The following is a 22,781-nucleotide window of genomic DNA, read 5'->3' as shown; positions in this document are numbered from 1 at the left end:
TCTTACTTGAAAATAAACAGCAAAACAAAGACCTTTCCATCAAAAATTCAAAAATAAAACACACACAAAGCCCCCCCCCCCCCCCCCCCCCCATTCTGACATTACAACAATAAACAGAAACATTTAAGGACAGCACACTCCTGAACAACTAAAACTCACCTTATACGCTAAACAGAACAAAGCAACAGAATAACACTACCCACAACGCATTGTGACCACATTGTACAGCGGGAAAGGTGAAAAAAACAATTTAAACATCAACTTTTAAATGTTTCAAAATTTCAGCTAAAAGCCAGGAAATAGGACCCGAGCCTCCATTTAAAAACAGGGAGAGTCTCTGCAGCTGTTCCATTAGTGAGAGCCTTAAAAACTGAATGTAGCCTCACTGTACGTTTTGGTTCTAAGAGGCTTGTACAAGAGTAAAAAAAAAAAAAAAACTCCCAGGTTTCCAACACACTGAGAAGTTTTATTATTTTTAATTTTGATAAAATAATCTGCAGAACTGATAACAGAAACCACAGTTTTATCCTATAGGTACTGTAAGAAATTCTCTGCCATCAATGACTTATTTTTTAAGGCTAGAATACAGTACCTACAGTGACTCATCGTCATCTAAAACACAGCTATGTAAAGTAATGTGTCATCAGCATAGATATGAAAACAACAGTCATGTTTTCTGATGAGCCCAAGTGGCAGAAAATATGAATTTAAAGGAACTGGACCTAAAACAAATCTTTCGGGAACCCCACAATTGGACTCATGTTGCCATACTCACAAAGATCTTTCATCTGTGATATAGTGAAAGAACCAGTTAAGAACAGTACCAGAAAGACCCAAACTTCTCAGATTGTTCAAAGTCCTTTTTTCTCCAAAGTTACAACTGATCAAGTTTTTAGATTCTACAAAAAATTCTTTACCAGCTTTGTTTGTAGTGCAAGTTGATATTTTTTCTGTGTTTTCTTTTTTTTTTTTAACTTGTTTCTATTAAAGTTAAATTGTTTCAAACAATTTCTTTTTTTAATACATTGGAAGCTGCCATTTTTTAATCACTTTGTAAACAGAACGTTTGCATTATGGGATAGTAAAGCAAAATCTTGCTTAAATGTATCTGGTAAAGTCAAAAAAAAGATTACAGTGTCCTGTGAGAGAATATGTCATCCTTGAAAAGGGTTTTTCAAAATACGTTTTTTTTTTAGCAATTTACTGGCAAATTTACTTTCAAAAATAAAAACAATTCAAAAATGTCTCCTATTTTACTACTCAGTTACATCGAAATTCCTTATTTACATCAAAATTTCCCAACAATATTTATTTTTATTGTGTTATTTCCGATCTTCCTGTATTTCCACACATCTTACCAAGCCTTGGTTTTGACAAACTTTTTTTTCTTTTTTTAAGTTCACATGAACATTCTTTGCCACATATAGTACATTTCTTAATGCGAAACTTTTTAATTAAACTCTCTTCTATAACTGCCTTTGAATCATTTTATTTTGATATTTTTCACTTTTCTGAGAAATCTTTGCACACCTTTCTGACCTAATAAATCCTGGACTCATGTGAGAAATCAACAAACATATTTGGACTTTATTGAAAACCAGAAGATGTCATTTTCAGTGGTCTGCCTTGCAGAGGTGTGGGGGCAGCATCTGACCTCCATCATCATCATTTGATCCCATCAGTCAAATAATTCTTCACAATCAACTATGAAACATAAAAAAAAAAACAAAAAACAAAAAAACAGCAGGAATAAGTAGGAATCTAAACCTCACAGGTTTCCAAACACTTTCTGCAGCTCAGAGTTCATCAGGATCTGTCAGTGTTTTGGATGGACTACAGTTGCTCTGCAGTCACGTTACAGTAGCTCAAAGCACGGCGGGAACAGAAAACAACAACACCATGAATAACAATATCGAAGAAAAGAAAATTATTTGGCACAGGATGTGTCATCTGCTGCTTTTTAAAAAGCACTCCCCGATGCTGCTGCAGCTCCTCCGATTGGCTTTCCTCTTCAGGGTTGGAGTTGGGGGGGGGGGGGGGGGTGTTTTGGTCGTTCTTCTTGTGGAAAGCTGCTGGTCCTTTATCGACGCCGCTTCGACGCACAGCGAGGCTCATCTGAACACAGAAATCCATCAATCCAAAGTCCAGCACAACACTGAAAGTAGCATTCCGCATTCAACTGAGGAACAGACGGAGGGAATTCCTGCCTGACCGGAGGAATTTATCAGCTGACCGACAACTTTCCAGCTCAAACCAGATGATTCTCACAGACTTTTACAACATTTTCCTTCTGCTAAAGGACTTACTATTCCATTTTTGTCAACTAAATCCATCAGATTACTCTAAACATTTAAATAATAACGGTAACTCAGAATATTTTCTACATAAATGCACATAAAAATATATTTTAATTCATTTTTACTGATTTAAAATCCTGTTTATGTAAATACCGTTTACAAGCAACAGACATTTGTTTAATAATGGTTCAGTTAAGTGAAAAAAGTTGTAATAATTTACAATTTTTGAACATTTTAAATATAAATATTGTAAAGTGTGACTTCAAACATTAAGAACAATCAGTCAAAAGTGCCTCCTTTTGCTGAAATTCTCACATATTTTTATGATCCTCAACAAATATATATATATATATATATATATATATATATATATATATATATATATAACTTATTGATGACATAGCGGATATAGCGGGTTAATAAAATGGATAGATATTTTCAATGTTTCATTTCTTTTAAATCCAAGAAAGCTACTGTATTCTTTCTTTTTACACCCTATAAATGTATTCAAATGTTAAAATCAATTTTCTTCTTTCATCATATTTCCTTTTAGCAGTTTTATATTTAACTTATATTAAGTTGTTTCTGCCTGTTTTTCATGTGATCGAATCACCGTCTTCGTTCTGCTTCAGACTGTCTGCACGTGTGTTGACCTCTGACCTTCTAAGGCTGCGAGCTTCATAAAGCGTGTCATCTTCGTCGCTCTCCACCGCCTCCATCTCCACAGAGTCTTCATAGTTGGACAGCAGACCATACTTCTTCTTCTGGACGGGCTTTTTCAACCTGACATCATCAGCGCCGGACAGACAGGACAGTCATTAGAGGCCCGCAGGCGTCACATGATGCTTTGAGGCAGAGCGACCGGTGAAGCAGGAGACATTTAGTCTGGACAACAGTTTTTGGATACTTGAGTTTATCTGAACTCTGAAGCTACGTTCACAACAGGAATGCGACGTATGTTCAAGAATGCCCTAAACGTGTGTTGTTAAACATGCTTTCAGCCTATGGTGTTCACAATGGACTAGCTGGGAGGGGCTTCTTCTTCTTGTTCTGTTTACGAGAACATGTCCAACACCTGCAGTTGGAAGAGTCTTGGCTGGGATATGTCAAAGCGGTGCAAATCTTGTGAATTCTGCTCCAGGCTTTTTCTCTAATTGCTCTATTCCGCTATATGGTAACATGTAGTTTTGTACACGGAGCCTGACAACAGTGGTAGAATTTTGCGTAGTGATAAATGAACACACGTCTTTCAACATGGAAGCCCGAAACACAGATATACATGTGTTTACATAGACTTTCTTTTTTTAAACTGGTCACTTGGGCTACGTTCACACTGCAGGCTGAAACGACCCAATTCCGAATTTTTTCCCCCTAAGCGGCCCAATTCCGATCTTTTCATGACAGTCTGAATGACACAGATCCGATCTTTTCAATTGCGACCCAGGCCCCGTGGGTTTGCCGTCCTGATTCCGAATTGTAGCCGTTCTTTTCAATTGCGACCGCCGTCTGACCGGCCAGGCGACTTGATTCCGAACCATACGTCATCGACACGCAACAAACGTCATCATTTTGCGTTGAAGTAGGCGGGAACGAGAACGTAAACATCAACCATGGTGGACGATGCTGCTGAGATCAGTCAGTGGAAGGGAAGGGAGGTCACTGATTGGATTGATATTTGGGGTGATCGCTCTTTTCAGGCCAAACTCCAGGGCTCTTATCACAACTGGGCGGTTTTTGAAAAGATTTCCAGCTAAATGGCCGAGCGTGGTTTTGAACCTTTCCCGCGATAACTTTTTTTTTCTTTCTCCTTTCCGACCGTGCTCAGAAGCGCAGGGGACCCGAGGCGATCCTCCTCCTCCTCCCTGTTCTGATCCTTAGATTCTCCAGAACGGGTTAATAAAGAGTCCATAGCATTTATTTTGGGGGAAACCTTCTTCTATTACCGTCATCCTTCCTCCGTAACACACAACATGAATGCGCGCCCACACTGCCCCCCCCTATTCTCTATCGCGGCACGCGCTTGCACACACACACACGCGCGGGGGCGCGGCCCCAACACAAACACATTCCTATTCCACAACAAGTGGGTACAGACGATCCCGACTCCAATGCCTTCTTAAAATGAGAAGATTGTAATTGTGCTGCTCCTTCGTGAAAATAAATTTAATATTACAAAAAGAGCTCCGCTTTTGACAACACTGTTGTTGACATCCATTGTTAACGTTGGCTCCACAAACAAGTGACGTCGTTCACCGTTGAGTATTCTTCTGGCTTCTGCGCATGCGGGTCTCGTTTGGGTCGTGTCACGGTCACACTGGAGATCACAAAAGTTCGGATTTACTTGGAAATGTGAACGGTCTAGCAAACAATTCGGATTTTTTCAAAAAATCGGAATTGAGCATTAAGCCCTGCAGTGTGAACGTAGCCTTGGACCCACGAATTCGAGGGCGGTGTGAACGTAGCTTCAGGAGAACCCAACTCTTTTGTTACTCAAAAACAACAGTATGAACACTTTGAATACAGGAAAAAGCGCTTCATGGAAAACACCATAACACACTTCCTCCACGCAACAATTCATCTGGACTACAGGAAAAGAAAATACACAAAAGGTTTGTTTGTGGACTAAAGATCAGCTTTTAAAACTACAATTCCCTCAATGCTCACCTTTAAGTTGGAGGTACTGTTCTCAGGTCAAACCTATGTCAGTGGATTTCCACTTTCCTGAGAGTTGTACATATGGGCCAACATGCCTCATGGAGCTCCACAAGGTTGTGATCTAAGACCCCCTTTTGACACTTTGGACTGTGTGCCCACTTCCAATTTCCCCACCAACATTAAATTTGCTAACGATACTGTTGTGTGGAACATGATCTCCAACAAGACAACAGTCTCCAACAGAGACAGCCTACCTACAGGAGGTAAACACCTGGAAATTTGGTTCCAGGTGAACAACCAACATCTGAACATTACTAAAGCCAAGGAACTAAAAGTGGACTTTGGTGCAAAGCCAGTTAAACCTACTGCCGCCAGCAGGACTCTAGTGGAGAGAATGGACAGTTTCCGGTACCTAGATAATGCAGGATCTGAACTTGGGCGTGTTTCATGACCTGACAATGTCTATACCACCTTAAACTCTTTATGCACCCTAATACACCTGCACCATAAAGAGAGTCCTGAAAGGCAGCACCACTTCCTGGTATGGGAACCGTACCATGCAGGACAGAAGAGCCCTTCAAACCATACCACCCACACCAAGCTCTCACACCTGCAAGATATCTACACCAAGCAGTCCTGGACCAGGAAGACTGTGAACGATCTCAGCCGTCCCACCGATACTGTTTTCTGAGTGGCATTTAGAAATCTGCTTTCACTCCAAGAATGCTAAAACAGAGAATGAGGAGGAGGTTCTTCCCTCAGGTCCTTTGAAATCTGAACCAGGAAACACAGAGACCCCAAAAAAGATACCAGATCTTTTTGTCTTTTTGCATCTGTCACTTTGACAGCTTCACTCACGTCACTTTACTTAATATCTCGCATTTACCATAACAGCCAACGAACATTTAAAATTCTGGATTTGGTCATTTTTAAAGGTTACATGTCCTCCTTCGTGTTGCAAGGCTCTTTCGTGTCCCGACTGGCTTTTTGACCCAACACAACCTTTGATGACTTGGTTAGTTAGGGGTTTTTAAGTTTACCAGTAGTGTTTTTAGTCTTAGTGGTCAGAGATGTAGGTAAGGCACATGACTTGAGGAAACAATCTTGGGAGGAGTGAGTCATAGATGAATGTGGTGGAGAGAATCAGGTAGTTTTTTCAAAAATAAACGTGGATCAGAATCAGATAACAAATCAAAGGGAGATGCTGTCACTTATGTATGCTTTATGCTTTTAATGGCGGCTTTGCACCGTTTCGCAACACTTTCTTTGTGAATGTAACCTGTTGCGTAATGCCGCAAAGCCGCTTTTCTCCATTTGCAAATTCCACTGGAGTTAGATTGATTCGTTTTTCTGAAAATAACCAACATGGCCATGCTGGAAACTAGCTACATTTGTTACCTCAAAATGAAAGAAATTACACAGTTGGTTTTTTTAGCAAACAGAAAAGAGCGCCTTCTAATGCAGACTTTTCTGTTCCTCTAGTCCAATTACAGAAGCTGTAACCACAGTTATCATTTTAATAATAATAATAATAATAATACATTTTATTTAGAAAGAAGTTTTGGGTTTGCCAAGCACATCTGATCAGTAGCATTAATGTTAATATTAAGCAGACATTCCAGAGAAGCATCCAGTCCTGGATTTTAAAACCAATTCGGTCACCATGCTCAGTACTTCTTTTCTTTTTTTAAATAGCAAATATGACATCATTGATTTCACAATGCAAAAACCTAATAAATATCAACATTTTATGAAGGATACTTACTAATCCACGGTGTTCTGATGATGAAAACTTGGATGATATATAAAAAAACACATCTAACTACATTTCTTTCACATTAAAATTCATTCAAATGCAATGCATTGTGGTTGGTTTTTGGCTGGTGAGCATCGATGTACACTGGTTTTTTTTGCAAAGACTTCTGGAAAAGTTCTAGGGCACTTGATTTTGGAATTGTAGATCCCGACAGCCCTACAAAATGGCAAACGGACTATATAGTGCACTAATAAGTAGTGAGGAAATTCTGACACAAATGTAGATTCCACAATCGAGGGCCCTGGAAATTTCCTGAAAGCCTCTATGGACAACCAGTGTGCATCTGTGCTCACTAGATTAGCAAATATAGACCACAATGCAGTGCGTTTGAACGATTTTGTATGCAAAAAACAAAATTAAGTATTTCAATGTATTTGTCATAAATCATCCAAGTTTTCATCATCAGAACAAAGTAGATTCATAAATGATCTTTGTAAAATGTTCCTAGTTATTAGATTTGTACTTTGTCAAATCTGTACAATCATATCTGGTGTTTAAAAAAAACAAGCACTGTTTTTTAGTAGTTGAGGAGCAGGGAGGGAATTCAGACGTAGGCTAAACTGTGGGAGCATCTCCACACTGACAGTGATCATTTAAGAGACTGACGTTTCCCTTTTTCCATCAGGGATGGACTCTCATCAAGTAAAATATGAGCAGAGCTGTGCAAACCAGCAGAATCTCTATGATGATCAACCACAATGTCAACCAGTAAACGTCTTCTTCTCATGTTGGAGGTCATTAAAACACCCAGTCATATCTAACAGCTGGTCTGGCTGGACTAAACTCTCAAGACTGTTTTTATTTTCTGTTCTCCTCCATGAGAGATCAAATCTGACATGGTTGGAACAAAGAGCTGCCACGTTAGAGGCTGGAAAAAGAGTTTTTCCTTTAGCAAATACTGTTGTCAGAGTAGTCAGCTGCTTCGTCCTTCCTTCCCGCATGTTTACTCTGCAGCAGCTTCAGCTCAGACACGATTCACATGTCCAACTTCCGTCTGGATCGATGCATTTTCACTGATCTTTGCCATTTTAAACGACTTTATTTGGGGAAGCTTAAAAATACCAAATCTTACTTTACGCATATCTGTTGCTGAGCGCCAGAATCTACTGAAAACTTCCCCAGAACTTTTCTGGTTTGGTGTTTCTTAGCGAAACTTGCTCTGCGGCACTCACAGTTTGAGTTTGGGGAACAGAAAGGTTTTCCTCACCGTACAGCCCTGATCAGGAAGTACAGCACTCCGATCATGGTGAAGCCGATGAGGACGTACAGGGCCCTCTGGATCATGGGGCTGTCCACGCCGGAGCCTTTAAAGATTTCTCTAGGGGGCTTGGCGCCACTGCTTCGAGTGGAGTTCCCCGTGCTGGACGTCGACGCGGTGGGTTCGAGCGGCGCGGAGATGTTGAGAGGAGTTGGCGTCGCAGACACGAAAACCCAGCAGACGGACACGAGCGCCGCGGAAAGGAAGCCGCGAAAAGTCATCTTACACCCGGGTTTAGGATCTGAGAAGAACAGGAGGGGGCTTTCTGTACCGGTACCGAAGCAGAACCGCGGCGCGAGCCGCTTTGTTGACACACGGTGAAGCCTAAAGGAAGTTCACGTGTCGAAACTGACGTCAGTGATACGGTGGAGCGCGTTGTGTTCATGGCCCCTCGGACATTCGGAATACGCTGTTCGCTATGTATTTATTTATGAAGCATTTTTCATAACTAAGGATACAACAACAGCAAAAATGGCAGATTGGAAAAAAAGCAACAAAAATAAACAAAAATTTGGACACACTATAAGAGACAACTTAAAATAAAAATAATTTGGCTAAACTTTGATAAGTTATTACTGTTTTTTGTTAATATTTAAAATACCTTTGAGAGACTTGAAATAATCAGAAAACTAATTAAAAGATGGTAAACACAGGACTTGCATTTATGAATAAAGTATTTTCACTGAATAATGACAAGGTTGATTACATCAGAAGAGTTCAAATAATCTATTGAGAAGATCGCTTATTACATTAAAAACATCAAGTGACGCGCAATAATTAATATCAAACCAGAAGTCCTTTATGTTTATAAAACTATAAAATAATGTCAGAAGGAAATTTGAATCTTTAGTGTAAAATATATCCTACAGAAGATTTTAGATACTATTTTAAAATGTGTTTCTCTTATTGTGAGTCTAAGTGGGCATTTAATGTATAAAGAAAGCAATTTGTTTATTAAGGTGTTTTCTAGGTCACATCTATTATTTAAATTCACACTAGGCCTGCACAATAAATCGCAAATTTATCATTATCGCAAGAAAATTGCAATAAATGGTTGGTGGTCAAATAAATCCATTCTTACATTTGACCAATTGCATGGATCCATTGATGTTGTTGACCAATCTGAGGGATCTTTTATGTTAGATGTTCCCAGCCTATGTAGACTAGAGTCATTTGGAGTATAATTTTTAAACTGTTAGAATTAAATTGAAATTACGATTTTGGTTGTTTTGCTATTTGTATATACACCGCAAGTTATATCGTCATCCCAATATAGATCATAAATATTGCGAGTTTTCCTCATATCGTGCAGCTCTAATCCACACAGTTCATGATTATCAAGACCTGTTCCAAAGATGTGCAACACCCACTCAAATATATCTAATAAATACAATGAATCAATAATAAACCACTTAATTATAACAAAAGCAGGTTGCCAAACAATGCTTTATATTTGTGTATTTATTTATAGTGAATGTTTTGACTTTTTTTTTAAAGATCCACATTTTCTCCATATTGAAACCATCCTCCAGTCGTCTTTTGAGAAACTATAATACTTGGTCTCCCAGTTTGGCTACATTTTTGAGAATGGAATTGAATCTTCCCCCTAGTCATGTGACAAGAAACAATTAAAAACAGTTGTGTAAATGTGTGAATCAAGTAAATCGGCGTGATTTCAAATTCCATCTTCAAGGATTTGTGATTGATGGTGGGTGTCGTATTCACATACACACTGAGCATGATGTGAAGAAGCCTGCTAAACGGAGGAAATAATCCCCTCATTTACTGCTGAAACAGCAAATCCAAACTGTAATCACACTGTAGACACTGTGATCTCAGCTGTTATCTTAATTACACAGAACATCACAAAAATAGGAAATAGAAGTGTCTTGCACCCATAAAGGCCTAATTGTAGACTTGCTGGTCACTGAAATGAAAAGTAAAGTTGGAATTTAATTTCCCCATAGCTAAACATTGTTGCATCAGTTTGATTTGTATGGCTGCAGTTCATCATTGGACCAGAGCCGTGGAAGAGTCATTACTGCAGTTCATCTATCCTGCTGAAATTGAATAGCTTTACTGGAAGAAAAAAAACTTCATTTGTTGTGTTTATTTCAAAGAAAAAAGAATAATTGTTTCCTGTCAGCTGTGTCTAAAGTGTTATATGGTCACTAATAAGGCTACTAAATTATGGGTAGTTTAGCTTGAATCTAAAAATAAAAAGAGAAAACAAAAAACATTTTTTTCAGAGAACATTTGGAAATTAGCTAATAGAGATTAAAGAAGGCAAAACATAAATGTGCGCCAGTATATCTGTTCCTGTAAACAGTTTAAATGTGCTGTAAAACAACAATCAAATTGATCTTTTATATAATAAATCCAGTCAAAAAAATGGAATGAAGATGCATTTGTTTCACTGTCACTGAGATTCCTGTGCCTTACTCCACTTGTGTTCGTTTTAATATCTGATTGAACTTTTTGTCATGTTTAATCCTGTTTGTGTGCAGCAGCTGCTTACCTCCAGCGTTTTTACTGATTAGCACTGAGCATGCTCATATTTGGGCAACAGGCCTCTTGTGGCTTTTAACAAGTTTAGCCTCACCTGCTGTTTGTCGTCTGGGTCACAAACAGTGATCCAGCACACATCCATGCAAACATGGGTTGACAGACAGAGGAGACATGGAGGTCTGCTTTTAGTTTCTTCAATGAGTCGCAGCAGAAAATGCATTTCGGATTCCAGAGTGTTGTCTGTTTGGATCCTGGTTGAAAGAATTAGTCTACTGGACTTAGTTTAACTTTGAATGGAGAAAGAAAAAAAAGAAAAAAAACTTTGAATGGAGAGTGTGTTGAAAAGGGATCAAAAACAAGGTTAAACCGATTAAAAACAAAAGGAAATTATTTTGTGCCTGTGGTTTCTGTCTGTTGCTATGAAAGATGTGGAGGAGCTTTTATTCTGAAAATATTCTTATTGCCCGTGATCACAAAGATGTTTCCTATGACAAAGTTGCTTTGTGTTTATTAGCTGTTGCTCCATACACTGCAAGAATTGGATGAAACAACCCAAGGGATAAACAGAGGGAGTCAATTAAAAAACAATTTAGAAAACAATGTCATCATGAGGCAGAAATCAACTTTAAAGATCTGATTTAACCCTTGTGCTAACTTGACCCCACCCTTACTTTGACGTGTTCTCCCTACCATGACAAAGGTGGATAAAGGTGGAAAGATTTCATGTAATCCATGGACACCAGTGAAGATCACAAATCTTTGAAGAAAAAAGGTTCAGAGCACTGTCTAGTGGGTCTAGATGACCCAACTCCCAACGTTAAAGTGCCTAGGTCAGCACAAGGTTTAAAAAACGCACACCGGTAATTCAGTCCAGGTAATTTAAAGATAATCAAACTGAAATGGTAATGAAGCAGAGGTCAGGTGAACAACATGGTCATCAACAAGAATATGTAGGTGCAAGAAAATAATGGCCATAAATAAAGGCTGGCGTAAGGAGCAGGTTTTATACAAACAACTGGAGGACTGATGAGGTCACATGTATGTGGTGGTTGTTGAAGGACTTCATTATATCCTTTTGTGATTTCATATTTGTTGGTTTTTGCAATACTACTTTATTTATGAGATTTAGATAGTATCAATTATGGTCTGTTGGGTGAATTATTTTTTACGTTTTGCTCAAAACAATGTTAGTTTAAGATGCAAAAATATTGACCTGATTGTTCATGGGGAAAAAATCCCCATATTTACTCACTGTCTCAAATTTGATCTACACAGTTTGTTTGTTTTTTACCTTGGTGTAGATGTATTATAAAGAATTCATTATTTAAAAAATTGGCATTCCTTTATTACAGCAAGATTAACAACAACAACAATAAAAGAATAATAATAATGGATGCGATATTCTCTCCGTAATGCTTTTAAAATTAACAAAACTCCCTGAAATCTCCCAAAAACCTTTGGTGGGAAAAAAGTTTTTGGTGGATTTCATTGGATTTGAGGGAGGCAGCCATTTTGAAATGAGCAGGAAAAGCCCCTCCACTGCCTCTAGTGGAATGATGATGAACTACGGGACAGAAAACATAGACCAAGTTTAATCCAATAGGAATTAAAGAAAAGAGTGGATCATGCTAATGAGATGGGTATGGAAGCGAATATGTAGCATAAATAAAAAGCAAAGTCAAAACCAGAAATGCTTTTTCATTTTCAAAATGAAAAAGCATTTTTTGACTCAAAAATATAATAAAAAAGCAAACCACCAAAATGCTTTTTCATTTCCTTCCTCAACACAGCTTATTCTGTTACTTAATTAAAATTAAAATTCTGTTAATCCATTTTAATTGTCAAATTAGACATTTCTAAATGAATTATGCTACACATTTACCAGGAACCTTTTTGAAAATGAAATGTCAAATACCATTTTATTTATCATTTTAATTAAGTGACAGAAAAAGCTGGGTTGAGGAAGGAAATGAAAAAGCATTTTGAAGTATTGCTTTTTCTTTTTAATTTTGAGTCAAAAAATGCAGCTTCATTTTGAAAATTAAAAAGCATTTCAATTAATCCATTTTGAATGTCAAATTAGACATTTCTAAATGAATTATGCTACACATTTACCATGGAACGTCTTGAAAATGAAATGTCAAATACCATTTTCATTTTAATTTTAATTAAGTGACAGAATAAGCTGTGTTGAGGAAGGAAATGAAAAAGTATTTTGGTGGTTTGCTTTTTCATTATATTTTTGAGTCAAAAAATGCTTTTTCATTTTGAAAATGAAAAAGCATTTCTGGTTTTGACTTTGCTTTTTATTTATGCTACATAGTCGCTTCCATAGATGGGGATCTCAGAAATGCATGTGTCAAATATGATTTGACTTAGAAAAAGTAAATTGTCAGTTTTCTGTGCCTTTTTAAATAGAGATGCATGATAACTTCACATAAACGTTTTCTTAAACTGTGGAAACAAAAGTCTTATGAGTAAACTGTAGTGTTTAGGTAGAGGATTTGTGTGCTCTTCGTGCTTGTGAGCTGGGGTTTCAGGTTTGAATCTTCAAAATCTGAGCCCACACATGATATTCTAACGCACATTTATGTATTTGGGTTATTTCTGGTTGAAGGCTGCTGATGGAGAGCGACAGACAGGAGTGGTTTTTCTGACGGGCAGACTGGTCCTCCAATGAGCGCACGACTCAGGAGCCAGCAGGTCGCTGATTGGTCAGGGGGCGGGGTCGTTGGGGGTTTTCAGCAGCATCTCTCGCCCCTGGTCCAGCGGACATCTGGAGCAGCGCTGGCCGGGATTCAAACCCTCCAGCATCGAGCTTTGACATCCCACACCGAGGCGAGGCGGGTTCCCCTCTCTGCCTGCAGCTGACGCGCAGCCGCGCTGCGGTCTCGCTACTCTGACGGCTGCACCTCCACCAGCAGGCTCCGGAGACGCTCGCTGACAGACCGATCCCAGCAACAAACCACGGAAATCAGAGGATGAAAACCCAGGAAGGGGTCCTGGATTGAACTGATCCTGCATGTGACAGCTCTTGAGGCCCGATGGAGGCTGCGACACGTCTGGTGTGTCTGGATCCCGGTTCTTGTTTCATTCTGGAATAAAGAGTCGTGATTGGAACGAGGGTTCGGCGCCTTTATTAGTTTGTCTCTTTGCATCTAATTTGAGGCAGACAGCTCAAACGGTCCTGATCCAGAGTTGGAGGGAGCAGGCGGATCCATCCATCTCCTCTTCCCGCTGCCGGTCTGGATTAGAGCCCATCAGCATCATGAACCACCCCCCCTCTGCGGCTCTAATCTGGGTTTTATCCATCTGGATTTAAGTCCGAGATCTGATCTGGATTACTGTTCTCCTGGTTCCGATCGCGTCCAATCTGAGCCGGTCCCGGTGTAATTATCTTGGGTTTGTTTTTTTGTCCTATCGGTGTCCGATAGTGGGGTCCTGCAACAACCATGCCGACGTCCCGTCCGGGTTCGGAGCCGGTGGAGTTCTGGGTGGACGGGTCACGGCGGGACGGGACGGTGGAGGACTTCTACACTCTGGGATCCGAGCTGGGCAGGTTTGGATCACATCAGTATGGGGTTTAAAAGGGATGGGGATCACGTGGACCCTCGCGGGGGCTGAAGTTTCACGCACTGATTGTCTATGTGAACATGCAGAATGCCGGATTAAGTTTAAAAACCAATCCAGTTCACATAGGAAACCTGGCTTCTGATCTGAAACCAGCAGAGATTTGAAAGTTTCCGATAATAATCCCCAAATCACGCGAGAACAGTTTTAACTCTCTGGGGCATTAAGTCTGTTTACATGCCCCCCAAAAATCCAGATTTTTTTCAAACTGTCTTTTCAAATCTTGTTTATTTAAATTCAAATAAATCAGATATTTTTTTTTAATTTAGCCTCCAACCAGCCTGTTGTAAAAGATAAAGGTTAAAAACTTTCTGTTACTTTAAAACTTTTATAGTAGACACTTGTGTCAATGTATTTATATGAAATGTTTCATGTTGAAGAACACTGCTGTGAAATATATGCTTACACTCAATTTTGTTCATGCTGGCACATTGGATAGAAAAGCCATTGACAGTGGGTACGAGAACTGGACAGAGTGACCCCCATCTTCCTTGTGTACCAAACAGGAAGTACCTGACCAATCAGATGGTTCAATAGAAGTGTGTGGTCTCACCTTGAACATTTAAAAACGTTTGACAGATTTTCCCGAGCCTGTTTTCAGTGGAAGGGGTGTGTACTTCTAACAAACTAATGATTGGCGAGAGTGGTTACCATAGAAACGTTGACTCAAACCGATTTGGACCAATCTCTACTTATTGATGTCGTCCGTATCGCGAAAAAATGTTGACTGAATTGACTTCATTTGCTTGGGGTCAGAAGTAAGCCGTCAATGGTTCAAGCAAGTGCAATCAACCACTTCACTTGTACCATAAGACCAACAAACTAACTTTATCTAAACGAATAAGCAACATGAATGATGGAGTTGATAAAACACACATTAAAATTTTTTTGGTCTGTGTGACCAATATTTATGATTCAAATCTATGTAAACTGAGCAGCTGAAATTCAAAACTGTACCCAATTTCAATCACGTGGATGTGTACCAGTACCTGACATTTACCACTGTCAAAAATGTAGAGGATCCTAAATGATCACAAATTCCACAATCACCCGACTCACTTACAGCTGATGAAGTGCTTCGGAATAGCTTTGAGGAAAGAGAGTCGATACAGCTACGTACCCACTGGGTCTTTGATCCCCTTTGAAGAACGCACTAATTCCTGGTTCTTAAATGCAAGTACAGGCTGTGGTGTTAGCTCTGGACAAGTAGGGATGGGTTTCTTCTTTTTTTATCTACTGTTTCCTATAGCGCATGTCTGCCACCTAAGGGTGGATAAAGGACTGGTGTAAAATGTCATGGTGGTGCAGATCTCATTAATCTTGCTCCAGGAATTTTTCTTTAACAGCTCCATTCCGATATATGAAAGACTTGGTTTCATAGAATTTTGGCTGGGAACAAACTGTAATTACGAAATTCTGCTCCTTGATCAATTTTCAAACAGTTGGCCTGTTTGTGGCCTGTCCACAGTTCTGTGGATTTGTCACTTTGTAATTTGAATCCCTGATTGGTCAAAGTTCGACCTGGTTTACCTTTCAACGCACGTTCAATTTTGTATATAAAGCAAGAAAATGGACCTTAAAACTTGTGTAGTTGTTTGTGAACGTGAGAGCGTGAATGTGCATTTACATAGCTTCAGTTCAGCTGAGGGTACAGATAAGAAATTAATAAAATCATTATCTGTACTATCATATGCAGCAGTAAAACAGGAAGTTACTGTCACTTTTATCAGCGTTCCATTCAACATTCAGCAATGTTTCAATCCCATATTGATCCAGGTAACCACCAGCCAGAGATGTTACATGCAGACCCTGGTGCTTCTTGCCAATCTGCTTTAAATATGCTGTACAGTGATTCAGCTGTTTCATAAAAGCTAAGGTAATCTTTTTTAGTTTTGTAATTATGTTTACTTTACACAATTAGTTTGTTGAAGAACATTTGGAGGCTCACAGTTTAATGTTATAATTGGCATACCAGGGAGGATTTTTAGATTGACAAGTGACCTGAAAATGTCCTACTGGACTTGTTTCATGTACACTGTACAGATAATTTTTTTGCATTTCCTGGCTTCAAAAATTATCCAGTTCAAACCAATTTTTAATATATTCAGATGTAATATCCATAATTATCAATTTTTGTACAAAGAAATAAAAATATTTTCTTGTTGGTTCATGTTTGGTGAATTTCACCCCAAACTTTTGTTACTTTGATGTGCTCCAAACCATTTTTATGGATTAATAAATATTGCACTATGCAATTTTTAAAGCACAACTAAGATTAATTATCATATATTTCAGGAGTCCTTTTGACTTGTACATCTGAGTGAATGAATGATATTAGAAGATTGTTGCTTGTGACTCAGCGTCCCAGTGTGATTCATTAGCTCAGTGCACTCTGGGCCCAAGCCCCTCTGAAGTTTCTGCAGACTGATTTCAAAAGTAACTGCATCTCTGAAGTTCAAAGAAAAACTACACAACTGGAGCTGGTGTCTCACTGGGTTACACTTACTTCCTCTGGAATTACACTTAACGGGAATTGCACAAACGAGCCACAAAAGATGCAAAACCTTTGCTCAATTGAAGCAAATAATTGATTGCTTGGTCTTTTAACATGTTATTTTTATTATTTTCAAAATTAGGTTTAGATATAGCCTTAATGATTGAGTGATTTATTCAAATATCATTGTTTTCTCTAAAATAATCATACTAGAGATTCATTTATTTTAAAATATTTCATATGTTTCTATGTAAGGAGTTACAATTTCGTTTTCGTGATCTTTATTCTATCACAAGAAAGTAAAGTGGTGTAGAATCAGTTTGTGGGGTTCTCAGTTACCGTACATCCGCTAAAGGGTCTTGAACTCGTCTAAAAATGCGTGTTAACTGAAAGTGGCCTTCGTTGCCATGGAGCTTATTCACCTCAAAGTTAGAAAACGCAAGTCTTACCACTTAATGTAAGCTAGTTTATACTAGTTTCTATTCAGTTTCTGTTTTTTGGGTCATTTGTAAACATGTTACCAGGCCGCATAGAAAGAATAAATAACTTAAATTACTTCCGTTTTATTTATTTCGGAATCTGAAAGATTTTTTTATTTTGAAAAATTGCCTGATTCTCTGTTATATCCGTCTATGTTACTCTTGACGCAGGCCAAGGCACTCTTCTCTGTCACGTGATAGGTTATTGCTAAAATAAAACCCAGGAGCTAGCAAAATGAGTAAAAAACAAATGTCTTTGGAAAGTTTCTTTGCCAAGGGGAAAATGCCCAGCCAGGAGACAGACGAGGAGCCTTCGACTCACAAAAAAAGAATCCTACATTTAATAGACATTACTTCTTTTTTGCACCATGAGTGTGGGAAGGGGAGAGGATAATGACACCAGTGCGATGTACGGAGTTAAGCATGTCAAAACAAAAGCTCAGGATTCGCCTTGTCACGTTTCTTTTCCTCCTTCATAGTATTATCGCTAAAATAATCAACTGCCGGCATTTGAAAGACCAGTCCGTGTAAGTTTAGTGTGACGTGGCGTGAAAAAGTTAGTGACCACTGCTATAGGCAATTTCAGAAGTGATTGATTCTTCATATGTATGTTAATGCAAACCTCTCACATTTACAGACTTTTCATAGGAATTGGTTGCTTGAGCGGGTGTTGCTGAGGGTGGTGTGAATGCAGCTCAAGGCTCAACTTTAAAAAAAAAACCCTACTGGCAGAAGTATGTAAAGGAAAGTTTTAAAGTAACTGTGAAAATGCCAGTTTTTTTTTTTAACTTGTAGCTGAATGTGCCATCATGATTTAGAAAGGTTTACAGGGTCACAAACTTTGATAAACCATTTTCAGTAAACGTTAAATTTGTGGCATCACACTTTAGCTAATTGAGACGGTAAGACCTGCACCATCTGTTTTGGGTAGAGCCCACAATTGCAAACCACTGACTGAAAACCTCTTAGTGAGCAGCCATCAGAAATGGTCACCCGCAGAGGTGCAGCCTGCAGCTTCCAGCAAACATCCTTTTATGACGGCTCAACACACTTGATTTCTGTCCTGTTATTGCAGCGTTTACCGCAGATTGTCCTGTCAGGGCCTGTCAAACATACGATGGGCAAAAAGTGCACCAGCGACACAAAAGAAAATCATTCTACTTTGTACAAAATCAGATTCAGATGGTTTTGAGTCCTCGTTTATAAGGTAACACTTTAAGTCAGAACATCCGCAGTTATTTTTACACCACTTCCACTCCACTTAAGTGTCAGCATGCTTCATTTCTACTGTGGATCATGTTTGCCATCTTGTGTTTGGATCTTGTTCTGTGCAAATAGAAAAAGAGGAAGGCTGTTTCTAGGAGGCTGAGGACCCATGTTGGTTTGTTTATATGATTACGCTCTGTTGTTTACTTTGTGTGCATTCGTGTTTGCGCCGTCCTCCATTGTGTTGATCTTCGGTTAAAGCGGCAAAAGGTAAAATTATGACAGCGGTGAGTCCACGTCAGCGGTGATTTCTGTCATGAGAGCGCACCGCCACCAGCTCTGTTACCAGGTGGCCTGTTGCCATGGTGACCAGCCAGCACTGCGCGTGTCACTGTTTTTCAGATGAATCTGTTTTCTCCATTTGCCCCCAACAGAACACCAGATCTCACCTGAAGCACACAAACACGCCGGCTGACACTCAAACTCAGGAAAATTAAATGAGATGAGAGAAAAAAAGTAGATCCACGCGGCTCACGGCACTCGTGAAGCCTCAATAAGTGGCTAGGGACAGATGCATTGGGAAGCGGCAGCAGAACAAAAGCGAGGTAAAAAAGAGGCCGCAGAAATGAACAGCGTTTACACCTCAGTGAGAGCTCTCTGTGACATAATGTGCTCTTGAAATAGACCTGATTAAAAGCTGGGAGTTTCAGGGAGCTCTCTGGCATCAGGAGACATCAGCACGTCCGGAGCTGATGTAGAGACATGCAAAAATAGAACACCCCATTCAAATTTCAACAAGTTATGCAAGAAATACAGACATCATTAGGGACAGTCGAGTTCTATGAGGAAGAAAAGTGATAAATAAAAGAAAAAATTGGACAAAAAACAAGTCTGAAACTAAGCTTTGATGTAGACAATCCCAACAAGTTAAAAGTGTAAATAAGTTCATGTAATGTGCAAGTTGGAATTTGTACAGAATGCAGACTCCACAAAAAAAGACTTAAAATCAAAGAAATAGAAAGTGTGACATTTAAATACCCATTCTGATCAAAATTGTATTTTTTGGTGTTTTTAACATGTTCGTGTGCATTTTTCCACATACTTTCAAAACTGCATTTCTGAGTATTTATCTTTTATATTTGTTGCGAATCGCGAGTAGTTTTTACATGAAAGCTACAATTGACGGGCCGAAGCTCCCTGCTCCGCTCCATCCAGATACGTCTTTGTTTTCCTCGTCTGAGCTGGAATCTGGCTGGATAGCTCCATTATTGCTCACCGTTTTTGTTGCGCCGTTAACGTCAGTTTGGGTTGTCAGAGACTGTTAGCTTGCACGACACAGTGTAAATAGAAATGTGACAGGAAGTGGAGGTGAGCTCATTTCCTTGCCATCGGCCCCGCCCACAACTCAGAGGCAAATTTCTAATGAACCAAGCTGCTCTGCAGAAACTGTGTCCTAGAAAACAACACAGGTCTTTTGGATTGGCTAAAAACAGCATCATCATAATTAAAAGACCACTGGGATCAATGTCTTTTTGAGTCATTCAATATTGAAAACATCCCATGTTAACCCTTGTGCTATCTTATATCACCCCACCCTTACATTGACGTGTTCTCCTTACCATGACAAAGGTGGATAAAGGTGGAAAGATTTCATGTAATCCATCGACACCAGTGAAGATCACAAATCATTGAAGAGAAAAGGTTCAGAGCACTGTCTAGTCTGTCTAGATCAGTGTTTTTCAACTTTTTTTGAGCCACGGCACACTTTAACCTTGACAAAAATCCCGCGGCACACCAGCATCCCCAAAAAAATAAAAAAGCAGAAATTCATGGTCTGTATTGATCGACAGCCCCCCCCCCCCCCCACCGCCACAATCTCACGTGGATTTTTGTGATAATTGTGGTAGAAAAAGCAGGAAGTTGCTGCTGTTTTTTCTAAGAGATGAAATAAAAGTTAAATTAGAAAATTTAGAAACTGTTTGTTTGTTGTGGTTTCAAGACGTTTCACAAGGTCGACTCATTAGGCGCTGTCCCTTTAAGCCAATGCATCATGGGAGATGTAGTGTGAAAACGGCCGAAAAAGGGCAGAAGGACTCGCGTCTCTGAGCTTCATTGTTTTGTTCACTTGTTCCACGGTCTGACACCGGACTCTGTGGAAAGCTACACCGCTAAAGAAGAGCTGTAGCTGGTATTTTTGTTAGAACTGAGCGACTTTTCAGCAGAATTAAGAACAAGGAAGTGAAGACTTTAAGCACTTCTGATTGGTCAGACTGATGACATGTGATTAAGCCTTCAAAAATGATTGGCGGAGACAGTTAAAGGGGCGGGATTTTTCCGCAAACTGCTATAGCTGGAGGGTAATCGCGATACCGTCATTCTTATCAAAATGTCTTTAATAGAATTAAATAAACACAAAGAAAAAGTAATTTTAAGATCTTTTATATTCCTAATTACTCAGTGTTTTCTCAATGCCTGTTTGGATGAACAAAGAGCTGATCTCCTGGAGATGGAAAATGTTGTTAGAGCAGCTAATGAGGGCAATTTCCCACGGCACACTTGACCATCTCCCACGGCACACTAGTGTGCCGCGGCACACTGGTTGAAAAACACTGGTCTAGATGACCCAACTCCCAACGTTAAAGTGCCTAGGATAGCACAAGGGCTACACAATATTGCTAATAAAACACACTTTTTTCAATATTGCATGCTATTTATAAGCATAAGTTCTATTTTTCTAGAGTTTCTAGACACAGATTTGTTTGATTAAGGGAAACTGGAAAGTTTTCTTTTGACTATTAATGCATTTATTGTAAAATGTGTAATTCTGGTCTTACTTTAAGATGCATTATGGTTTAGAAATAATTTTAGTTTGACTATTGTGGAACAAAATATTATATAATGGGAGGGGGGGTAAAAATACATGTACCTACTTTCAAGATACAAAGTCATTTTTTAAATAAGACACACTTATGTTATTGTTGAACTATGGCAATCGGCAGATAAATATAAGTAAATATCTGTATTTATAGTTAATTTAAAGATTCAGTTTTGTCTTTAAAGTGCAGAACATCACAACATATTTTAAGAAATCTTAGATTTTTTTCATTTATAAAAAAAAACATCTTGTATTCTATATTTTTACCTTGGTGTGATAAAGACAATTTTTCAGTGTAAGTTTGTGAAACACACAAAAAAATTGACTAAATCCAAAGTGCAAAATAATCTTTTCAGTACAGACTGATCATCTTCACACTGTTCAAGTTTACAGATTTTCTGCTTCAGCTGAATCAAGGCTTTTGTTTGAGCCATTTGGAGCATCGTTGTTGGTGGAGTTTGTCTGCTGCAAATTGTGTTATCCTCATTTTGTATTTTTCTTTCTTTTTCTCTTTGATGCTGTTCTCTGGTGTCTACATCCCATCATGCTTCTTAAGCAAGAAGCGGTTTAGCAATAATTAAACTGTGACGGCATTCTTTCATGTATATTTCCGGCTTAAGTCCTTTATGTAAAAATATGCACACTTTTAATTTCTATGCTGCAAATTCATGCTTGAAATATGGGTCTTTGGATGCTTTTGCAAAGGAAATTTGGCCGCAAAGTGAAATAAATGTACCCATTCATAGCAAAAAAAAATTCCTTTAATAAAATATAAATTATAATACTTTGTTGGTTCTGTCAATATTCTTAGAAGTACCTGGACGCTGGTTTAAACATGTCAAAACTGTTAAACCAAAGCTCTCCATTGTTGGGGTAGGGAATGACATCACCCAACCTTTGAGAGAGTTAGCAAATTAAGACAGATTAGCCAGTTATCCACCAACAATACTCATGATGGAGATCCAGAAGATGACATTCTGCATATATCTGAGAATGTCACACTGGGAAAGGTCAGCGGCCACATCGGTGGGAACACAAAGCAGAGAAGAAAAAGTTCCTGCATCATTTCTAAGAATTAGTCTCTCAAAAGGACTTTCGCGTTGCAAGTCCTTCTGCACGTAAGAGGTTAAAAAAAAAAAGCTGAAATGAGGTAAATTATGTAACAGCAGTGGATTTGAATTTGGATTAAAGGGCTTTAAAAAGGCATTCTGTGACAACAAAATCATCTTTTCTTCGCTCCAGGCCTTTTGTTTGCCCTCTCTAAAGTAATCTAACTAAAACAACTGACTCAATCAACTGTTTTGGAGATAAAGCTATAACACCTATTGCAATTGTGACTAAAAAAAACAAACAAATTTATGCGGCAACCAAACTTTTTTTTAAATTATATCTGGAGATTGGTGACCACAGCTGTTAGGTCTTAACCTAACACCTTAACCCTGTATAACATCAATAAACACATTACTGAGACCCCTGTCTCGTTAGCATGATGAAAACATACCAGAAAATCCCATTGTGTTTAGTTGGTCTATGTTTTCTGTCCTGTAGTTCATCATTATTCCA

The 22,781-nt window shown here is 38.8% G+C and overlaps 2 protein-coding genes across 3 annotated transcripts in view; one reads left to right on the top strand and one right to left on the bottom strand.

Annotated features, from left to right (window-relative positions):
• Window positions 1-1,560: 1,560 nt before the first annotated feature.
• On the bottom strand, window positions 1,561-8,400 carry fam174c (family with sequence similarity 174 member C). The gene is made up of 3 exons (XM_023954454.2): window positions 7,976-8,400; window positions 2,958-3,080; window positions 1,561-2,115 (listed from the first exon to the last, which is right to left on the bottom strand). The coding sequence occupies exons 1-3, from the start codon at window positions 8,245-8,247 to the stop codon at window positions 2,112-2,114; spliced, it is 399 nt and encodes a 132-aa protein (XP_023810222.1). The 5' UTR covers window positions 8,248-8,400; the 3' UTR covers window positions 1,561-2,111.
• Window positions 8,401-13,240: 4,840 nt separating this feature from the next.
• The window catches only part of si:ch73-60h1.1 (calcium/calmodulin-dependent protein kinase type IV), a 39,736-nt gene continuing 30,195 nt past the window's right edge, over window positions 13,241-22,781 (top strand). Inside the window, exon 1 of one of the 2 annotated variants that reach the window (XM_004068258.5) lies at window positions 13,241-14,093. In XM_004068258.5, coding sequence (XP_004068306.2) covers window positions 13,987-14,093 — 107 coding nt within the window. In that variant the 5' untranslated portion in view covers window positions 13,241-13,986. Of the gene's footprint in view, window positions 14,094-16,899; window positions 17,116-22,781 lie in introns of those variants that run through there. The other variant, XM_078946219.1, reaches the window with a different exon arrangement.

Source organism: Oryzias latipes, chromosome 4 (assembly GCF_053564925.1).
Source record: "Oryzias latipes strain Hd-rR chromosome 4, Olatipes_Hd-rR_3.1".
NCBI classification, from domain to species: Eukaryota; Metazoa; Chordata; class Actinopteri; order Beloniformes; family Adrianichthyidae; genus Oryzias; species Oryzias latipes.
The sequence above is the reverse complement of the archived record's forward strand: the minus strand, read 5'-3'. Positions and strand labels throughout refer to the sequence as shown.

What these genes read in the sequence shown, in the direction of transcription:
- fam174c (XM_023954454.2), bottom strand. Translation starts at nt 8,247, where the DNA reads ATGACTTTTCGCGGCTTCCTTTCCGCGGCGCTCGTGTCCGTCTGCTGG. An exon ending in TTCCTGATCAGGGCTGTACG is followed by an intron (nt 3,081 to 7,975) that starts GTGAGGAAAACC and finishes TGATGATGTCAG; the next exon opens with GTTGAAAAAGCCCGTCCAGA.